Below are 22,960 nucleotides of genomic sequence, written 5' to 3' on the forward strand. Positions count from 1 at the left end.
ATTTAATAATACATGCCGGTAATACATTTTAACGTTTTTAGAAGGTCTCTTTCTATAAGTCTATATTATATAACTAAACTATTGTATGTAAAGTAAACAAGGTTTTCAAAATGTTTACGAAGCGTCATTTAAAATTAAATTAAAATGCTGATCTTACACCACCAGCCTGCTCAGCTCGCTGCCAGCCTGGGGTTCTGTTCACCTAGGCCGGCAGCAGGCTGAGCAGGGCCTGCGGCCGGGACCCCAGACCGGGGGGGGGGGTGTTTCAGGGGTCAGGGCAGAGGGCTGGGGGAGGGGGTTCAGGGCAGAGGGCTGGGGTGTGTGTGGGAGGGGGGTTCAGGGATCAGGGCAGAGGGCTGGGTGTGGGGGGGTTCAAGGGTCAGGTCAGAGGGCTGGGGGGGTGCAGGGCAGAAGGCTGAGTGTGTGTTGGGGGGGTTCAAGGGTCAGGTCAGAGGGCTGGGGGGGTGCAGGGCAGAAGGCTGAGTGTGTGTTGGGGGGGTTCAGGGCAGAGGGGTGCGGGGGGTGCAGGGCAGAAGGATGGGATGCTCGGCTCGTGGGGGTGCTCCTAGCCCCCTGCCCTGAGCGGCTAACGGCAGGGGGCTGGAAGGGATATGCCCTGTTCCACCCTCTTCCCCCAGGCTCCGTCCCTACCTCTCTCTGCATCCTCTACGGAACTGTGTGCATGCTGCTGCTCTTCCCCCTCCCCCTTGCTAGAGCCATCAGCTCTAGCAAGATTGGAGCAGCGAAGGAGAGGAGGAGGGGCAGGAAAGCACCACGCTGGGGGAAGAAGCAGGGGAGAGGGGAAGCTTGGCTGCCACAGAACCAAGCTTCTGCCTCCTGCCCCCACAGGGGAGAGCAGTGGGCGGGGGGCTGAGGGCCAGGACCACGGCATGGAGCTGCGTGCCACTCAAAATCGGCTCGTGTGCTGTAGGTTGCCGACCCCTGATCTATTCCTTTCCTAATGGTTCCTAACATTGTTAGCTTTTTTGACTGCTGCTGCACACTGAGTGAATGTTTTCAGAGAACTATCCATGAGGAGTCCAAAACCTTTCTTCAGTGGTAACAATTATTTTAGATCCCATCATCTTGTATGTAGTTAATATAATGTTTTCTAATGTGCATTACTTTGCATTCATCAACATTGCCATTTTGTTTCTGAGTTATTCAGTTATGTGAGATCTCTTTACAGTCTGCTTTGGACTTAACTATCTTGAGTCATTTTGTATTGTCTGCAAACTTTGCCTGCTCACTGTTTGCCCTTTTTCCTGATCATTTATGAATATGTTGAACAGCACTGGTCCCAGTACAGATTCTTGGGGGACACGGCTATGGACCTCTCTCCATTGTGAAAACTGACCATTTACTCCTACGCTTGGGGGGAGGGATGGCTCAATGGTTTGAGCATTGGCCTGCTAAACGCAGGGTTGTGAGTTCAATCCTTGAGGGGGCCACTTAGGGATCTGGGGCAAAATCAGTACTTGGTCCTGCTAGTGAAGGTAGGGGGCTGGACTCGATGACCTTTCAGGGTCCTTTCTAGTTCTATGAGATAGGTATAGCTCCATATATTATTATTATTATTATGTTTCCTTTCTTTAAATCAGTTACTGATCCATGAGAGGACATTTCCTCTTATCCCATGATTGCTTAAGTGCCTTTGGTGAGGGAGCTTGTCAAAAGCTTTCTGAAAGTACCCTTTATACACTGGATCATCCTTGTCCACATGTTTGTCGACCCCATTCAAAGAATTCTAATAGATTGGTGAGGCATGATTTCCCTTTACAAAAACCATGTTGGCTCTTCACCAACTTACTGTGTTCATCTGATAAATCTGTTCTTTACTATAGTTTCAACAAATTTGCGTAGTACTGAAATTAGGATTACTGTAATTGGCAGGATCGCCTCTGGAGCCTCTTTTAAAGATCAGCGTCACATTAGCTATCCTCCAATCATCTGGTACAGAGGCTGGTTTAAATGATAAGTTACATAACAGTTCTTGAGTTCCTTCAGAACTCCTGGGTGAATACCATCCGGTCTTGGTGATTTATTACTGTTTAATTTATCAATTTGTTCCAAAACCTCCCCTATCAACAACTTATTGTGGGACAGTTCATCAGATTTGTCACCTACAAAAAAAAATGTAGGAATCTCCCTCACATTCTCTGCAGTGAAGGCCAATGCAAATAATTCATTTAGCTTCTCTGCAGTGGTCTTGTAATCTTCCTCAAGTGCTCTCTTAGCAGCCTGATAGTCCAGTGGCTCCACTGATTGTTTGGCAGGGTTTAAAAAAAAAAAAAAAAAAAAAAAAAAGTTAGATCTTGCTATTTGCTCTTCAAATTCATTATTTGGTCTCCCTAACTATACTTTTATGCTTTTCTTGCCAGATATATGCTCCTTTCTATTTTTCTCATTAGGATTTGACTTCCAATTTAAAGGATACCTTTTTGCCTACAATGGCCTCTCTTCGCTATTGTTTAGCCATGGTGGCATTTTTTGGTCCTTTTTTTAAATTTTATTTGGCGCATACATTTAATTTGAGGCTTTATTATGGTGTTTTTAAAAAGTTTCCATGCAGGTTATAGGCATTTTATTCTTGTAACTGTTCCTTTTAATTTCTGTTTAACTAGCGTCCTCATTTTTGTCTAGATCCCCTTCTACGTTAAATGCTACTGTGGTGGGCTTCTTTGGTATTTCCCCACCACCAAGGATGTTTAATTCAATTACACTATGGTCACTATTACTGAGTGGTTCAGTTATATTCACGTCCTGGACCAGATCCTATGTGCCACTTATCACTAAATCTAGAATTTCCTCTTTCCTTGTGGGTTCCAGGACTAGGTGCTCCAAGAAGTAACCACTAATGGTGTCTAGACATTTTATATCTTCATCCTGTCCTGAGGTGACCTGTGTCCAACCAATCTGGGGATAGTTGAAATCTCCCAAAACTGTTGAGTTTTCTATTTCTGTAGCCTCTCTAATCTCCCTAAGCATTTCACAGTCACTATCCTGGTCAGGTGGTTGGTGGTATATTCTTACTGTTATACTCATTATTTAAGAATGAAATTTCTATCCATAGAGATTCTATGATACAGTCTGATTCACAGAAGATTTTTACTCTACGCTTTCTTTCACATATAGTAAAACTCCCCCACCAGCACAATCAACTCTGTCATTCCTATATATATTTTATACCCTGGTATTACCATGACCCATTGATCACCATCATTCCACCCAGTTTCTGTGATACTTATTATATCAATATCCTCATTTAACACCAGACACTCAAGTTCACCCATATTAGTATTTAGACTTCTAGCATCTGTATTCAAGCACTTATAAAATTTGTCAATACACCTCTACCCCAATATAACGCGACCCGATACAACATGAATTCAGATATAACGTGGTAAAGCAGTGCGGGGGTGGGGGTATGGAGGAGTTGCGCACTCCGGCGGATCAAAGCAAGTTCGATATAACGCGGTTTCACCTATATCGCAGTAAGATTTTTTGGCTCCCGAGGACAGCGTTATATCGGGGTAGAGGTGTATTTAGTTGTCTGCCTTCATGTGATGCAACTGAATGGGCCTCTTTTTCATTTGACTGTTTCTCTTCAGCTCCTGCCTCTACTTTATCAACTTCTAACCTCTTCTCTTTTTTCGATATAGATAATCCCAATAGATCCTCCCTAAGAGATGTCTCTGTCCAAACCATAAGCTCCTCCACACGTGAAGGCTTTCCCTCTTAAGTTTAAAAACTCCTCTGCAACCGTTTTAATGTTTTACATGCAAGCAATCTGGTTCTATTTTGGTTTAGGTGGAGCACACCTTTCCGGTATAGGCTCCTCCTTTCCCAAAAGATTCCAAACTTCAGTGATCTAGCTTCCTTCTGAAACATCATCTTGCAAGCAGGGGCGGCTCCAGGCACCAGCGCTCCAAGCGCGTGCCTGGGGCAGCAAGCCACGGGGGGGCACCCTGGCGGTCCCTGCGAGGGCGGTAGTCAGGCTGCCTTCGGCGGCGCGCCTGCGGGAGGTCCGCTGGACCGCGGATTTGGCAGTAATTCGGCGCCGGGTACGCCGAAGCCGTGGGACCGGCGGACCTCCCGCAGGCATGCCGCTGAATCCGTGGGACCGGGGACCTCCCATAGGCAAGCCGCCAAAGGCAGCCTGCCTGCCGTGCTTGGGGCGGCAAAAAAGCTAGAGCCGCCCCTGCTTGCAAGAGGAATAACTGAAAGAAGACTAAGCTGGGATCCTAATAGAACTAAAATAAATCTTTTTAAGTAACATTTCCAAATCCACTGCTGAGAAGTAAGAGCCCCTAAATAATTTTTTTAGGGTGTAAAATTTGTTACACAATGTAAAGCAGGTAAATGGAATTTGCCAAATTTTACAAAAAGTCATGTTTGGGATAAGAAAAGCATAAGAAAATCTAATTGCACAAAAAATAGAGTCTTATAATGAAACTGCCTGCCCAAATCATATTGCATTAGTGAATCTACAAATACAGTATCACGTCAAGTTGATGAAAGAGTAGAATCTCTCTTCTGCCACTACACACAACTCTCCACAAGTGTACTGTGCCTGCTAGAGATGAGGCAGACTTTGGTAGGTACTCTGTGGTGCCTTTGTTTTATTTTTTAAGAGTTGTCTTACCACCACTTTTTATTTTCAAACAGAGTGCAAGTAAATCTGCTGGAGTCTTCTGTATGGGTCTTGTGCCCTACAATGGTTAGGTACCACTGATAAACATTTAATACCAAACTAAAAACTTTTACTCCAGGCACCAAAAGGTTAAATTGTGGGCAATGATTGTAACTATGATGATGAAAATTAAACCATTTTAAATAACTAAACCATTCCGTGAATCTACAGCCCAAGAACTAAAAGTGAAAGAGTTATACATCAAATTGTCACGTGCCTGCTTCGTCTGGTCAACTTGCAATCTAGACAAGTGTTGAAGCTCTACATTTCACCTATGGTGGCTCAAATTCCCAAAACTGTTAAAATTGTTTAATTTGTGTGTGGTAGGAAAGCTTCAGTCTCCATGTCAGAAGTGAGTGTTAGAAGACTTCCTGTTATAAGGCAATGACACATCAAATCGCCTCAGTGCAAGACAAAAATGACACTGTATGCATAACTTCAACATGGAGAAGTCCATACTCTAAAATGTTGCTGCCATGGACCTAAAGCTTTCCAAGGAGACATTTACTCAGAGGGGAGAACAGACTAAGATCGTATTCTAGAAAAGGTTTGCTGGTATAGCTATCGTGGCAAACCCTCCCAACATATATGCATTTTCTACCAGCAAAAATGTGCTTTTGCAAGTATCACTTATAAAATAAGCTATACCGGCAAAAGCATTTTTCTATGGTATGAATGATTCTACACTAGGGCTGCTTTTTGCTCATATAAAAATGTTGTAAAAAACTCATATCCATAACAGGTATTATTATAGTACCCAAAGTTTATAGGGTAGACCAGGCCTAAGAAAGTCTTCAAGCAGAGTTCACATCCTGAACAGTGAAAACCTGGATTAGGTCCTACAATGTTTTCTTTAAGGTCTTGTCTTGCTGAGGTTGCGCTGTACATTTCAATTCTCACAGTTCAGCATGCATTAAACCCTATACTGCCTTGTTCACATTAGACTTTTAAAATGTGTGGGCTAAGAACATCTTTAAATTCTAGTTCAGACAAGGCTTAAGTATATGTAAATGAACATCTCCTGGGTGTCTGTCCAAGCACCCTTTTCAAGTCACCGAAGAAGTCCTTTTGACTTTCATATACCAATGAGTAACGAGAAACAAGACAACTTCACATTTTAAAACACAATTATTCTTTAAAAGATCAAGTGAAATACTTGTAAATACAAAATTGAATTCCAATAAAGAGAACAAATGAATAGGCATGATAAAAAACCAGATTTTTTTGTTTTAAAATGGTATGAAAATCACTTCCTCTTATTTCCCTGGCAAGACCTGAACTCAGTGTTTTGTGCTTCTTCCAGCAGCCAACGTGAAGATTTTAGTTCCCTGTCTTGCATTAGGTATATGCAGTGTCAACAACACTTGAAGAGTTGCTAGCATTATCAACCCTAATTAGACCCAATATGAATAACAATTTGGGACCTGTTTAAATAAAATGTTCAATGTTTTATTTCATTAACTTTTCAAAAAAAAAAAAATGTATACACTTCTACTTTTGGTGCAGTCTAATAGAGAAGCCCTGTCACTTCAGGGGAGAAGTCTAGCACTCCCACATTCCATTGCAGCGGATTCCCATCAACCTAGCTCTATGTTTAAAAAAAGAGCAGCTGAAATCATGTGCTTTCCTACCCCACATCTCAATCACTGTAGAGCAGTCCCTAATCATCCTGACAAGAGCCCCCTTTCTTAATTGCCGACCCCACCTTCAATTAAGAGGATCAAGTTCCTAAGTCAAATATCTGTAACCACAAAATAGGACCAGCCCCAAAGAGAGTAAATGAAAGTTAACCAATATTTCAAGTTAAAATTACTCTCCTCCCCCAATTTTAAAAGTAGAATCAATAACAAAGCTTTTACATTTCTCTTGAATTTCTCTCTGCTCCTGGCTCCAATTTCTGCCTGAGTTTAATTTAAAGCATATTAAGGGCTTGGCTGTATGGGGAAATTGACCAGCACAGCTATAGCAGAATAACTATAGCATTGTAGCTATTCTGGTATAACTCCCAGGTGTGGACAAACCTTAAGTTTCTAGCCCCTTTAAGGTGAAGAAAGCCTTTAAAATATGAACTACTGAAATGTGCTCCTGAATCTGCAGATGGGGTGAAACAATAGCTTTGAGGGACATTATATGGCCTTAATAATTGCAAAGTTGACACCCAGTTGAAAACAGTTATAATTTAAATGTCAATATTAACTATTCACTCACTGAGAATTTTAGCGGCGGCATCCAGCTAACATGTCGACCTACCACTACTGGATGCAGTAAAGAATAGGAAAATGGGCAGGGGTGAGGGGAAAGAGAGCCAGTTAACCCGCACTGCTAAACAGTAGAGCCCTGAAAAGTCAATTTCTCTCTCCCTCCACCCAGGAGAGGGGTAAAGTTTTTGCTTGGTACAATTTTGTACTTTTACTGATGGAGCTGTTCTCACCCCCTGTTCTTGTCCCTTGATAGGTGTTTCCCTGTTTTTGCTGCTTGCATTGAAGCCCCAAAGTCTCTCTCTGCTTGCCCAGCACTTAGCTCTGAGGCAATACTGCTTCAAAGAGGTTTTGATGATAGTTCCGCTGTCTCTGAAAGCTCTACTCCGCACATCTCAGAGCTGTGCAGGTTGGGGGGAGGAGGAAGATCTCCATTCTAACTGGCTTTGAGGGCAGGAGGGACTAGAGCAGGGACTAGATGGCAGTCACCGCAGCAGGAGGGAGAGTATGCTCCTTCCCTGCTGCCCCACCCCCAAATTCCTACTGGAGCTTAAAGATCAAACGATTCTGCCAGTTTTCCCCCCTCACCTTTTGGTGAAGGGCTGTGCCCCACCAATTAAATACTAATCTAGACCACTCCTCCTCCTGTACAAGATTGTTTCCTTCACGACATTTAATAGAGCACTGCCAATCTAGGTTGTTAAACAATATATTACGTATCAGCAAAGCTGCTATCCATCCTTTCAACAACTTTGATAAGGTTACAAGATTAAATATATGATTCATATAATTTTGATATACAGAATTATATAAGAAAATTTCATATAGAAAACATTTTGCTCTTCACTAAATGAAGAAAACAAGTGTTTTATGTAGCTGACCAATTATTTGGAAACCGGCACAACAGTTTACCTCCTAAATTTTAACCTTGAAAATTGATTATGAAAAGATTTGGGTTTGAAGCTTACTAACTGCACTGCATCTCATTACAATTTTTCTTTATAACTGAACAGTTCATCTAATTTAGAGAATCATAGTGGGACAACAGTTTATATGAACTATAAAAAAAACTTACAAAAAAAAAAGTTTACCAAAATTTTCCAAAGGCGTGGTATGTGTTGGAAAAACAGTCCCTGGCATTACACTGGAAGCAAGAAGAAAGGTTTCCGCTTCAGCTTCACAAAACATGAAGGGATTTCTGTAATATTAAAACACATTGAAGCAATGAAAAAGGTACAATGGTTTATGAAGAACTTTAGAAAAATAAGATACAACAGTGTCATTTAATGTACTAAGCAAGTAATATCATGTTTCACCATGCTCACAAATGGAACATTATACCTAGGACTGCCTGTAGCTAGTGATACAGAGAGTCAAAGCTGATGGTGAGTAGGCTTTCTTTCCCAGAAAGATGTATTCTTCAGGAGTCCTTATTCATTGACAAAACCAAAATAACTAACTCCGTATAATCCTTTAGATGAAATCAGACATAACTAACAACCTGGAGCAAGGTTTCAGTAGAAAAATCCAAGTCCTGCTGTAGGCCCTCACAGTCAGTCCAATAATACTCTCCCCTCCATTGGCTAAGCAGAAGAAATACTACTAAGAGAACCTTTCTCCTGTTGGAGCATAGTGAAGGGATGAGAGATTCCTTTCCCCTCAAACACAAGAGTTCTGGAAAAACAATAGGGGGAGAGAAGAGTTATTTTCTCCAGAAATGTTTCTTTTATGGATGTAGGGAAGAACCAGAAGTTTCCACCAGAGGTAAGGGATCCAGTGTGCCATATCATGTTATATGGAGAATAAATTGGTTTGCTGCAGTCAGGGGAAGTTAGCAAATACTGGTATATTTACTAATATGGAGAACATATGGACAGAACAACGTGGGTTTTGCTTGAGGAGGGCAGAGTTGTTGGAGGGTGGGGTATCAAAACCCAGAACACATCATCCAGTATCTATCTTTTTAAACTTCTGTATCACTCTGAAATTAAAACCTAAACACCTCATATCAGCAAAGGAAAACTATTCTAAAAATAGAAAGGGAAGTGGTGACAACATCAAGGTTCTTGTTATGTCTATTAGGAAATGATAAGAAAGTTACAGAACTGCCTAGAAATCCAGAGGGAAAGAAAAGTGGGTAAAGTTACTGGTGACTGGGGAAAGTGGTGTGGCTAGCCAACAGAGCCAATTGTCATCGGGTGCTGAAGACTAGGTGGATTTATGAACTTTAACAGAACTAAGATGACCAGAAACTTCTGGAAAGTAAACAGGATATCTGACAACATGGTTCTACTTAAACGCTGGCTAGCTCACCTTATTTTTTTTGCTTCACAGTGTTGATTTCACTAGATCATTTCTAGTTTTACCTGTAGTAAATGTGAAATCTACTGATTAACACTGCAAGTGAAGATTAGTATCTAACTGTTACTAAACACCTATGTATAAATTTCTCATTCAATATGCCTAGAGCTGAAGTAAGTGGTAGGAAATAATTCACTGAATGAACTGAAGTAATTAAAACCATTTTTCCACATTAAAACAAACACTGTCAGAATGAGATAAGTAGTAAAACAAAGAATTCATGCTCATCTCATATGGGTTTTTTTGGATTCTTCAACATCAAGCATGCCTTTGAATGAAACTTTCTAATGAAATCGAAAAGCAGAACAAAGGTGAGTTTGATGATCCTGTAAAAGACATTTTTGATACTATCATGATTCTCAGCACAAAGTAAACATCTAAATTATAATGGTTAAGTTAAATGTTGTTCCAAGACTTCCAGAAGGTTTAGAACATAAGATTTATCAGGAGCGGTCTCTTCTCTTTAAAAACAAAAAAATAGCAAATATCAATCAATGACTAAGACATTTCAACAACTGATAGGCTTAAATTCAACTTGACAAAAAAGTTGCAATCTTGTGATATGCAAACAAAACGGCCTTCTACATAGAAAATAAGTAATTTAAAGAAATGATTGAAGTATTTTGCTCTGAGTTTACACCTCCGGAGAGAATAACTCTTAAGTATAGCACTAGAAGTTGCAAGAAAAAAAATACAGGAAAAAAGAGAAAAACTATAATAATCAACACTGACATTAAAGCAAGATACTGAGTCAGTCCTTGTGTCTGATTAACAGTTATACACATCTACTGAGGGATTTCATTTTATTCTTAATTATGTTGATTCTATGTTTAAATTGAAAACAGCAGAAAAGTGTGTCCAAACTGCTGATTATGTATGTCAGCTAAGCACACAGAAGAAAGTTTAAGAAATCTCTCCCATTTGCTCAGAAAACAAAAAAATGAAAGATATGAGAGAACTCCTCAGATGCAATTATTTTGAAAATGTATGATGAATGTGTGTTCAGCACTGTCTTGTTGATAAAGTAGTAACACTTACCAAACTCCTAAAACACATCTGAAGTCCAAAAATAAGACTTCTGCAACAACGATCACCCTATTTGGCTGTTAGAAAATGAAAGACTGATGCTCCATCTTCCCATTTGCAATCACATTCAGTTGAGCTCTCAGGAAAATTGTATCTCTACCTTTGCATTGAACTACCAAGGGCGTGTGAAAATTCCATCAAAGTCCTCTATTGCTCAATGCAAAAAAACCAAGCATGCTCAAAAGAATCTACAGAAAGACACTAAACTTACAAATGCAATTGAAGGAAATTTTGGAGGGATTTGACAGATGAGCTGATGGCATTATTGGCACAATCTCAGTGAAATCTGGCTTGATCTAATTAAGAAATGGAATCACACAAGAACAAAACTGAGGAATTATTCAAAGCAGCTTTCTATTACACAGCCAGTATAACTGATCTCAAATTTAAAGGGTCATAGGCTGAGACTATGAAAAAGAAAAATAAACTGAAATAGTATGTGCTTTGTGTTTCATTTGCTAAAACCGTCAAGGTCCATCCATCCCCCCCATTTTTTATCCACCATTGGATGAAAAATGTGGATTTTTTCCCTCCCCAGGTTGAAGAAAGTAACAACCAACCATGGGAGAGGGTAAGACTAACTGGTTTAAAGTTGAGGTTTAAGTCTTGAGATTTAGTAGTCTGCATTTAAATCAGAAGAATATTCTAAAAATAGGTAACATGCACATATTGAACAAACACTGACAATCCCTGAATCATGCAAAATTAAATTAGACCCACATGTATGAAAAATGGCACACGTAGGCTCACAGATCAGTGCACAGTGAGGTTATCACACTGATGCACATGAAAATCAAGTACCAGGATGTACAATAAAAAGTCTCAATTTACATAAAAGTAGCAAGTAACAAGCTGTGAAAATGTAGAAAATTATGATCTGAAAACAGATTTTAGTTTTATGTTTATGGTATTAGATCTAAAAGACAATTGAATAATGTGATTTCAGACCTGAGTTTCCATTTAAACTTTTATCCACTTAAAACCATTGAACATTTTGGATAGGAAACATTTTTTCTTTACCTTTGAACTCTAACTAACATGGAGGATGACGACAATTCCAGTTCTCGTCTCTTCTGTCTGATCACTGTATGGATTTCTGTAAGTTCTGTACTGAAAGATAAGTTTCAGAACTTTTTAAAAAAAGTTTGCATTATGCCAGTCTTGGATATTATGCATGTCAGTAACTGATACAAGCAAATTTATTAGAAGTAAATTATTCCTAAATTAGTTTAAGAATATTTCTAAACATTTTAAGTTTCAAGATTTATTCATGAACTCCTCTAGAGAAGAGTTTCAGCATTCATCATTCCTCTAGAAGTCTCCCAAATATACAGCCTGAGGAAAAGGTCTGTGATGAGATTAAAGAGTGAAGAAACTTGGTTACCCTGACATTTAGTATTGGTAGTGTATATGGGACAAGTGAGGAGGAACTGCATTTCTTAAGTTATACAGTACTAAATATGATATATAATTTCCCCGTATTATCCAACTAGTGTTCAAGGTTTTCATTATTTTTCTCTTTCTTTAGACATTTTGTATGCATCATGAGTTCCCAAAACTCTCCCTTATCATGACCACCCACCTGAACAACCCCAAAATATTTGTGATCTCATACTTTATTGACTTTAAAAGTACTGGGCCATTTAACAAAAGCTGGTTCAGGGAGATGGAAAAAGTACTCCTCTCTGTGCCAAGTAAGATCAAAACCAGAAGATTCTCTCTGCTGCATGAGCAACCTAATTTTTTTTTTTTTTAAACTCTGCCCCTGCTCTGAATAGTGTTCTCTCATTATTCTGAGAGTCAACTAATAATGGTCTTATCTAATTCAGCAAAGCAATCAAGCAAGTGCTTAAAGTTAAGCATGTGGTTAAATCCTATTCAAGCCAGTGAGACTTAAGCATGCACTCACATGCTTTGGTGAATAGGGATGGATTGCTGAACTGAGGTCTCTATTTCCAATATCAGATTTTAAAGGAAAAATGCAGGCTTTTGTTTAGCAAAGAGCGTAAGACAATTGCATGCATTTGGGGGTAATAAAATATAAATGAAAGCATCACTTAACTATCATTACTGCATCTACAATGCTAAAACTTACATGGTAATTTGGGTAAAGCGTTAGCAAATACTCACCAGTCATTTCTATAGCTGGAGAAGGATTCTCCAGTGGAAGGAGATCTACTGCAGAAATGATTTCTGAAGCACTCATTGGAGCAGGTCTGTCTTCTGGGCTACAAAAGAAAATTGTAAATGAAAGAGAGACAGTACTAAATCTTCCGCATCTTTAGTGCTTAATACATGACTGTCCATAGACTTTAAATTACATTGGCAAGATTTCCTTCAGATGCATATTACAGAAGCTTTATAGTTAAACCTGTATTGAGATATGTAGTTAATGCAGGACTAAAACTTTTATACTCAAATGTTTGAATTCAAATCTCCAAGTTTTATACATAAGCTTTTCATTGGCCAATTTAATTTTTCGTAGTCTAGCTCTGGTACAGGAAACATTTAAAAATTAGACCTTTTTGAATTTTTTCCAGTCTCAGGGTTTTTCCTAACTCCTCTAGCTAATGAGCCACAGTACCAACGAACATCTAAACCCACACGCAGGGACATCTTCAAAAGAGTTCAGAAAGATGACAGGTTTCAAACTTTGTGGGTTTAAAAAAGCTTAAGTTATATATCATCACATTCATCATCTTTGCTAGAAAAAGTCAATGCACAAATCAAATTCAGCTAGTTCCTTCCTCCAATATGGTCAGCCTGCCTGGAGTCACCAGATCTACCTAGCACAGAGACCCTAAAGAGGCAGGTGGGCAGCAAGGAGGACTGTAGGTAGGTAGGGACAGATGGGGTCTGTGGGGCATACAGAATTGTGCACATCTGCAGCGGGGCAGGGGAGAAGAGGCTTTATAAAGGGGCAGGAGAAGCAGCAGCTTTCAGAGCTGTCTGGGACCCCCAGCAAACCAGGCAACAGCACCATGGACAGGAGCATACAAGGAAGGAAGGAGAGAGGGGAATGCATTTTGCAAGGGATAGGGGCAGAATAGGTGTCTATGTTCCTGAGAAGAAGTGTTTTTATGTTTGGGGAGAACAGGACACGGGGGGTGAGTTGAGGATGAGACTTTTCAGAGAAGCCTAGAGTTGGGGAGAGCCCCAAGTCTGTGCGCACTCAGTGATTTTGTTGGAAATGCAGTGAGCTCAGGCACAAAGACACTAAATTCCTCTGAATCGCATCTGAATGCAAAAAACTAACTCCAACCCCACGTTTCCCCATGGACAACCACCACGTACGCTTATTAATTGCTCATATCACCACAGAAAATGTTACACTGTTGTTGAGGATAAGGTTTTGTATTAGAGTACAATCTAGAGGAATGTTGTGCATTCATTGTGTTGCTGAGTAAGTTAGAAGCGTCAAGAACTATCTTGTGGAGGCGCAGAGTCTGACAGTGATTGCATAATGTCATGTGTGGTGTTACAGCATCTTCAATCAGGTTGCCAAAATTTGAGATGTCCTTGCTCTTCAGTGATTGCGATAATGAGTTTGGCACATAAGCAGCCTGAACTTAAATTCTATGAAGTTTTTGGATGGTGGGATAACTAAATCCACTAAGGTCTTTGGTACATACTTCGTTTTCCTATTGTCCATAAATTGCCTATTGCATTTTTGGTGCTAGATAATAAATATCACCAGTACATAAAAAAAATTAAATTTATCATAACTGTGGCAGTTTGCTTTTGCAATTGTGAATTTTTATTTTTATTTTTAAATTCAGAGAGACATGATACAAATCAGCAATTGATTGCAGAGTTCATAGGTAAGTTCATGCTACAGTACATGAACATAAAAATGTATATTATACTAGCAAATATTTCTCACAACTTTAGTAAAAATGAACCATAAAAGTTTATCCACAATTGCTTACAAGAAAGGGTCTCAGTAATAACCGCAACAGGAGGCAGATTTCGGAGTTCTTATTCCTATGAATAACCCAACAATGCAGGAGTCTCAACAGCCCACTATTGCAGTTTATAAAATGCACACCAGATTAAAAATTGAATAATCAATAGGGCTGTCAAGCGATTAAAAAATTAATCACGCTGTTAAATATTAATAGAATATCATTTAAATATTTTTGATGTTTTCTATATTTTCAAATATATTGATTTCAATTACAACACATAATACAAAGTGTACAGAGCTCACTTCATATTTACTTTTGGATTACAAATATTTGCACTGTTAAAAAGAAACAAACGAAATAGTATTTCAATTCACCTCCTACAAGTACTGTAGAGCAATCTCTTTATCATGAAAATTGAACTTACAAATGTAGAATTATATAAAAAGAATAACTGCACTCAAAAATAAAATATAAAACTTTAGAGCCTACTTCTTGTTCAGCCAATCACTCAAACAAGTTTGTTTACATTTGCAGGAGATAATGCTGCCCACTTCTTGTTTACAATGTCATCTGAAAGTGGGAAGAAGCGTTCGCATGGCGCTGTTGTAGCCGGTATCACAAGATATTTACGTGCCAGATGCACTAAACATTCATATGTCCCTTCATGCTTCGACCACCATTCCATTACAGTGCAAATATTTGTAATAAAAAATAATATAAAGTGAGCACTGTACACTTTGTATTCTGTGCTGTAATTGAAATCAATTTTTTTTGAGTTAATCGTGTGAGTTAACTGTAATTAATTGACAGCCTAATCAATATTCCCTTCTTGCCAGGACAAGAGTAAAGATTTCATGTTTCAAACATTCTGAAAACTACAAAGTGATGCTGTTGTTCACTTGAGAACAATACAAAAACAGATTATGTGTTTGAAGCAAAGCTAAATGTTTTGTTTCAATTTCAAGTATTTAATTTTTTTTTAAATAAGAGGAAAATTCAAAAATATACTTCCTTGTATAGTAACTGCAGTTCTTTGAGACATGTGGTACATACCTGCATTTTACTGTGGCTACACATGTGATAAGACTGGAAGATTTTTGCTAGCAGTATCTGTTGGTCTGTGACTACACTCCTTATCTCCTTGTGCTCTGAACTGAGAGTAGAAGGGGTGTGTGGATTGGCTGCCTCTCCTCTACTGCAAATCATGAGTCAAGAATCTGAAGCAGAGGGGAAGGAGGGCAGGTAGTGGAATACAGACATGGACCACACATCTCAAAGAACTCCAGTTACCATACAAGGTAAGAACCTCTTTCTTCAACTCCCTATGTGTATTCCACTGTGGGTAACTGAGACAGTACTCACTGAGGAGGAAGGTGTGAGGACCTGTGCAGTATTGATGTCTGAAGGACTGTCAAACCAAAGGATGCATTTGCTATGGAAACTTGCACTACGACATAATGTCTTGTGAAGGTATAGCTAGAATCACTAGTCTCAATGCCTTGCCATCCTCTCACTCTTTCCATATAGTTAAATATCCTTGAAAACTAGCTATATTTAAAGTAAATAGGTGCTGTATGTAAACAACATAAATACTTTTGTTTTGGATAATTCTGAACTCTGTATCTCTTCCACTGATATTAAAAGGAGTCTTTTTTCCCATTGATTTCTGCTGCAGAAAGACTGGATACCTTATGTATGTGGCATACTGCCTTCTATTAAGAAGTATTCATCCACCTCAGAAACAGATTAAGGGACTGATCTGACATCAAAGGCCTTTTCCCCCAACTTCAGATGCTTCTAAGTGCGTGAATGATAACTTCGTATCTACTTGGGAATGAGACCCCAACAAACAGATCAAAAGACCTGGCTTGTGGGGGATATCACAGGAAGAGAAAGCCTGGAGTTACTTTTGGGATCCAAGAGGTAAAGGCCCAACACAAGAAACAATATCCTCAAGGCCCACCAGACACCAGGCATGTGGATCTTACACCAGGAAAACTGGGGCCATGAAACCTAAACTATGCATGATACAGATACATTAGACAGTTACATTTTTAAATGTAACTAACAGCAAATAAAGAATTCTTACGCAAAATCCAAGAAAAACTCTGGGCACAGAGTGAAGGTCTCTATGATCACAGCTAGCTATGAAAAGAAAAACTGGCTGGAGACTTCATGGCTTCTTGTAACCATGGCTCTGAACCTTTGGTGTAACATTAAATTATACAAAGAAAGCAAAAGAACTGGAAGATGCTAATTGGTTATCTTCAGATAATCCCATAAAAATGGAGTTTTTCTAAATTTGAATGTTCATTTGCATAGCAAATTACTTGGTTAATTACACCTGCTGAGTCAAGCATTCCTCTCTCTGTGACTTCTATATTTTAATTTCTTTGCCTAAGAGCTTGTGGCTGATGCCTCAAGTTGGTGAGAAGATAAAGTTCCAAACTATTTTTCTTTAGAGAAGAACTTTCTTTGAGCACTCCAGCTGCCACAATCTGAGCCTTGGAACTATATTGCAACTCACTTTTAGGTAATTGCAGGGTACCCTTGTGACATTTTAGTATAAGTGAACAAAATGTACCAGTACAAAACTGTATTGCAGGTAGACTGTCAAAGGAAAAAGTTCACATAACCAGTATTATTAAAAGAAAAAAAAAAGCAAGTGATTTAAGTAACTACAGATATGCAGTATTTTAGACAAAACAGACAAGTTAACTTTCAAAATAGTTTACAGTATAAAAAAACTTGAGACTTTCACTTCCTAGTTAGTTTCAACCAAGGTATTTCCTCCAGTTATTTGAACAAACCTTGTTTATCTTCACAGATGCAGTTTCCTTATTTCTTTCATCATCTGAAATACCACCTGTACAAAAATTAAGAGGACACACTTTGGTCTCAATTTTAACACATTTTGCGCTTTTTTAACTATACATTTAAGAGCATTAATGCAACAGCAATATTGTATGCACTGCCAAGTGAGACTCTCTCCAAATACTTTTTTTATTGTTACCGGCAAGAGCCAAGAAGTAATTTATGGAGAATAACCAGTAAAAACTGTTGGGAATTGCTTTGAGAGGAAATTGCTACTAGCGCATATAAGAATGGAAAATGAAATATTGAGTAGTCCATTAATGTATATAGCTCATAACATACACATACAATCTCATCGAGAGAGAGAGAGGCTGCTCAAACTATGTTTATGTTGTGATATATACTTTTCCACAAAGAATTTCTCAGCAGTCAATTGGAGAGATGCTAATAGAACTAAATTTATGCATTCCAGATTACCAAAGTTATTGAGTTATTTAGAAACTAAATAGATTATTAAAGCAATTCTTAAACTTGTTCATGGACCAATTGCTTATAGACCACAGAGATCGAGCTAGTCAAAGTAATAGCTCTCCTTATTTCCAACCACTAAACTACCTTAACGGACAGTGAAAAATACAACACCACTTTCCTAATATGATGGTAATAGAAATAATAAAATAAATACTTAGCAATGGTTATACCTGCCACCAGGATGATATGCAATAATGAATGGGAGGAGAGGTGATACAAAATTGGGAATAAGAGCGAAAGGGATCCATGACACAATATTTCTTCCATTTAGTTACCGCCAACACTATGAAAGGATATGTGAACTCATGGATTATTGAAAAAAGTGACAATATTGTCAAGATACAAGGCTAATTTCACAAAATGTCCTTGCATACAATTCCCATTAATTGCACTTGGAGTTCTGAGGTTCTGAAGAGCCACAAAAATGATTCAAAGGCTGGAGAAAATTCCTTACAATGAGAGGCTTACATAGATCAATGTGTTTAGTTTATCAAAAAGAAAATTGAGAGCTGATTTGATCAGTGTATACTTCCATGGGGAGAAATTACCAGGTACTAAAGGGCTCTTTAATCTAGTGGAGAAAGGCATAACAAGCACCAGTGCTGGAAGCGGAAGCCAGACAAATTCTAACAGGAAATAAGGCACACATTTTTAACAGTGAGCATGATTAAACACTGGAACAAACTGCCAAGGGAAGTAATGGATTCTACAACTCTTGATGTCTTCTAATCAAGACAGGATGCCTTTTTGGAAGGTATGTTTTTAATTAAACAAGTTACTGGGCTCAGTACAAGATAAATGGGTGAAATTTAATGGCCTGTGATATACAGGAGGTCACAGCAGATGATTTAAGGGCCCCTTCTGCTTGAAGTTCTATGAAGGTCCATAAAGCCTGCATTTCACCACCAGATAAAGAGAATGTTTTCCAATCACTTCAAGAGACAATCTAAGGGTATGTCTACACTGCAATAAAAGACCCATGGCACAGCTGTGGCTGGCCCGGGTCAGCTGACTTGGGCTTGTGGGACTACAAACTGCAGGTTAGATGCTTGGGCTTGGACTGGATCCTGGGCTCTGAGACCTCCCCCCTTCAGGGACTCAGAGCCCAGACTCCAGCCTAAGCCCGAACATCTGACCTGCAGTTTGTAGTCCCACAACCCGAGGCCCATGAGCCTGAGTCAATTAACCTGGGCTCTGAGACTCAGTGCTAAGGTTTTTTTTTTTTTTTGCAATGTAGATGTACTGTAACAGATTAACTTCAATATCCCAAGCCAATTTTAACTCTATTTTATTAATAGCTATAAATAGTATCAACAAAGAAAATGTCACCTTGCAATTTTGTCTCTACATTATATCAGATTTAAATGGCTACTGTCAAGTAAAGGAAAACTTTTTAAAATAACTGTTGTAGCACCTTAGATTAATAATTTTTAAAATCACTGTAATACTGTTTACTTTCTAAGCTATCTGATAATGGCTTTTTCCCAAGCAGGCTACTGTTTCAAAGGTTTGGCTGAATTTTGTGAACTAAAAAGAGCGATGCTGGTACTATTAACTAGAGAAAGGTTCTCTGAAAACGTCCCCCCAAAATACTGCTAAAGCAACTCAGTACTGAACTGCTATAACCTAGCTGTGGGCTTCCTGTTAGCAGAGACTGCCAACGTGTTGAATTCTGATAAACTGTGCAGTGGTTCCATGATGCAGAACACCACCTGGTAGGTTGAAACCAAATCCATTTCACTTGTGATATATGCCAGTTTCATTATGATTAAAACGAAAGCTTTCATATTAACTTTGCGTGGTATAGTGTATATATACTTCTACCATAAACATAAATTTTCCCTTTTCATCCAAATTCTGAGCAACAGAAAGATGGGTTCCATTTGTAAATGTAAGTGATACAAGACTGACAGAATCTTAAAAGAATTATGAAAACGAAGGAAAGAAAGTAATCACAGAATATGAGGATGAGATCCAGGTGGCTTTAACAGTAACAACAAGAGAAAGAAAAATATCAACTTACTGTAGTTCTTCAAATCTTTACAGAGTTTTTCTATTAATGGTCCTTTGTCAGCACGTGCATTCCTTCTGTAATATTAATGAAGAGTTATTTGCAATAGCACCTATGGTTTCTGCTGCACTAGACACACACCATCACTGCCCTAAACAGCTTTAAAACCTTGGTAAATTTAAAGCACTTGGATTGCTAAGGATCAGACTGCAGGATCAGAGCCAAGATTTGCAACTTCACATCATCTGCAATGCAAAATTTTGCATTAACTGGCCCTGTTTCAAGCAATTAGTTTTATAATTGCAGAGAATCAAAACTCTCACTATATTATCAATTCCCAGATCAATCTGAGAACCATTGAGAAACAATGTAATGGGTATACAGACTATTTTATTTGTTACCATTTTTTCAAAGACCACCAAGTGACGATCTTGCATGTTTTTAATTTTCAGCAAAACCTTTGCAGTTAATCTTTTAATAGTTTTAGAAATTTACAATTTAAAAAGGGAGTTTAAAATTTTATTCAGGAAAATACATCAACACTGGTTTACAAATAAACTAGTTTATTTTAAGAATCCAGTATACAGCTCTTGGTGAATTTGCTTACTATATTTTGGCACATAAAACTTCGTAATTTTTAGATTTGCATGCTTGCATATAGGAGAAACAGCTGCTAATTGCTTTCTGAGCTACTGTAAGTTCTGGAATCATAACTCAGTTGAAATAAGAAGCAACAAAGTATCATTGTGGCTCCTTCACTGTTCTATTCATAGATTATAATTTATAGTCAGTTTATTTTACTGTTGAATAAGCTCATGCAGACGTGGAAGTAACAACCATAAACAGAGTTAAGTAAAGCGCCACACCACCAAACTGGTGCTTATGTCAATGGTGTAGAGGCTCTAAAATATACCAAAGATTTAATAGGACACTAGCATCCCTTCCTCCATATGGATCAGTAAAAACGAATGACTTTTTTTAAAGCAATGCCATATGCACCAGTTTTATCCATGATCAGGTTTCTTTCAATGTATAAACAGACAACTTATGTTCATCTGACTGTATTGCCAGAGATCCCATTAGCAAAGTAATGGAGGGGAAGTGCTTCCATTTTGGTGGCAATTGCTTTTCCCCCATAAGGGGCCATATCCATTATACATCTAAAGTTAATATTTTCAAAGCAGTGTAGGTGAGTTAGCCATACATCCCCTCCATTAAAATTAATGGAAGATGTGTTAAATCCCCAGCCTGGTTTGAAAATATCAACCTATGATTTTTCAAATGTGTAAATTCATAATTCATTTCATAGGTTGTATTAAAAGGAGAATCATGAAAATATTTTAATTTCACTGCAATCTACCCATATTTCTTTAGTGCCTTGATAAAGTTACTTAGAAAAGGCATACATGCATGCAGTTAGTTGCCTTTTTGAAGAACCTCCCAGCCCAGGTTTCAATGGTTAACAGCAAATGTTGACTCTTAACCCTTTATCCAATATTTACTACAATCAAGCAGACACGACATCAGTGTCAAATTTATATACCACTTACGGGAGAATGGGACATTTGGAACTCCATATCTAAACTTATTAAAATTGGAAAAGATGCTCAAAACTATCTTCAATCTGTAAATTTGACAGCCATATTTATATTTGGGATTCATATATTACCACATATTTCATTTAGAGCACCACCAACCTCATAAAGATTTTTGTATTCATGTGGTAATATTTTTCCTTATTGCAGCAGCAGTTTTCTTTTTCTCCCTTCTCCCTTAGTTGAATCTTCTCCTGAACCTGCAATAAAAAAAATAAAGTCAGTCTTGGAACTAGAGCGCACACTATAATGCATAAAAAATATTATTTGAAAACTAAAGCATGAGGACTTATTTATTCCTGACTATTACAAGCTATACCAGGAAAGTATGAAACTTCCTTAAGGGGTAGCTATTTGGATCCCAAAATGTACAGGTCCTGTCAGGTATTTTTACAAATCTTAATTTGATATGTAAGGACTTACTGGCCTTATCAATAATGCATTTAAATTCTGCACGATCTAAGTGGTTACATAATTATCAACATTCAGATTTTCATAGCAAGTAATTCCATTATTATCCACCCAACTTTGTTAAAAAACAGCATTATGTACTACTTCCCAACCAGGAAGAGGTACTTACTGTAACTATGGTTCTTTGAGATGTGATACAGACACGTAATATACTTAGGTGTGTGCACACCCAGAGCACCAGAACCAGAGATTGCGCCCTCAGTTCCTTTGCACTGCCCCATACAAGGTGACTCTGATGCGGAGGCAATGGAGGGTGGGTAGTGGAATACATGTCTACATCACATCTTGTAGAACCAGTTACAGTAAATAACCATTTCTTCTCCTTTGAGTAGATGCAGATGTGTATTCCACTTAGGTGACTTGCAAGCAGTACCCCTCTTCCAGGAGGTGGGACTATGCGTCTATTGAAGTAGTACCGCCTTTCCTAAATTTGTGTCTACTCTGGAAGATGCGGCAATAGCATAATGGTCTGTAAACGTACGTATGGACAACCACATTACTGCCCTGCAAATGTCCAATATGGAACTGTCATTGAGGAATTTTATTGACATTGCTTACGCTCTTGTCGAATGAGCTTGTATCTGCTGAGGAAAACTTTATATTTTTTTTGCTAGCTACCTGAAAAACTACCTCTCTGAAAAACTCTCTGTGTGCTCCTCCACAATAGCTGTATACAGCTGAGCCTTTCACAGTTAGTCAATAAACTTAAACATCTGGTTGCGGCAAAGCTTCTTGATACTTGAGATTAATTTCAATTTTTACTGGTGACTGTATAGAACAGCAAAACCTGTACATACAAGAAGCACTTTTTCTGAGCAAGGCTAATTTACATGCAAATTTATGCAAGGTTAGCTTATAATAACACTTAAGTATTTTCTTTAAGTAAAGATAAGATGCAAGGAAAATGCCTATTTTGGGGGATACAAGGAAAGTGTCAAAGGATCCATATGAGATCCAAACAAAAGTAGAGCGTTGTGACTCTATCACTGTAAAAGTTTGCTAAGAAAAGAGAGAGAACTTTTGTTCAAAAACAACTTAAATGTTATCAAATATTCAATATAGTTGGTAAAAATGCAGTGTATTTAATTAGTGAGTCCTAGTAATTTATGAACAACAGGCTTTAGCATGGCCCACAAGTTCCTACAATTGAAATGTATTTGAAAAAGAACTCTGGACTTACCTTTATATGGTATTTTAATGCACCAAGCTGATATACTGTTTGAAAAGGTTTGCGATCAATCGGACATGAAGCCATAATCTGAAAGAAGATTTTTTCATCTATTATGATTTAC

General features: G+C 38.3%; 1 protein-coding gene across 5 annotated transcripts in view; it reads right to left on the reverse strand.

The window, feature by feature from the left end:
- SCAF11 (SR-related CTD associated factor 11) overlaps positions 1-22,960 on the reverse strand; it is a 67,028-nt gene that overhangs the window by 12,841 nt on the left and 31,227 nt on the right. For all 5 annotated transcript variants that reach the window (XM_065399666.1, XM_065399659.1, XM_065399683.1 and 2 more), the window contains 7 exons: positions 22,849-22,926; positions 21,300-21,397; positions 19,615-19,679; positions 17,057-17,112; positions 12,469-12,566; positions 11,359-11,448; positions 7,983-8,089 (listed from right to left, as the gene is read on the reverse strand). In XM_065399666.1, coding sequence (XP_065255738.1) covers positions 7,983-8,089; positions 11,359-11,448; positions 12,469-12,566; positions 17,057-17,112; positions 19,615-19,679; positions 21,300-21,397; positions 22,849-22,926 — 592 coding nt within the window. The remainder of the gene's footprint in view (positions 1-7,982; positions 8,090-11,358; positions 11,449-12,468; positions 12,567-17,056; positions 17,113-19,614; positions 19,680-21,299; positions 21,398-22,848; positions 22,927-22,960) is intronic.

Source organism: Emys orbicularis, chromosome 1, assembly GCF_028017835.1.
Source record: "Emys orbicularis isolate rEmyOrb1 chromosome 1, rEmyOrb1.hap1, whole genome shotgun sequence".
Classification (NCBI taxonomy): Eukaryota; Metazoa; Chordata; order Testudines; family Emydidae; genus Emys; species Emys orbicularis.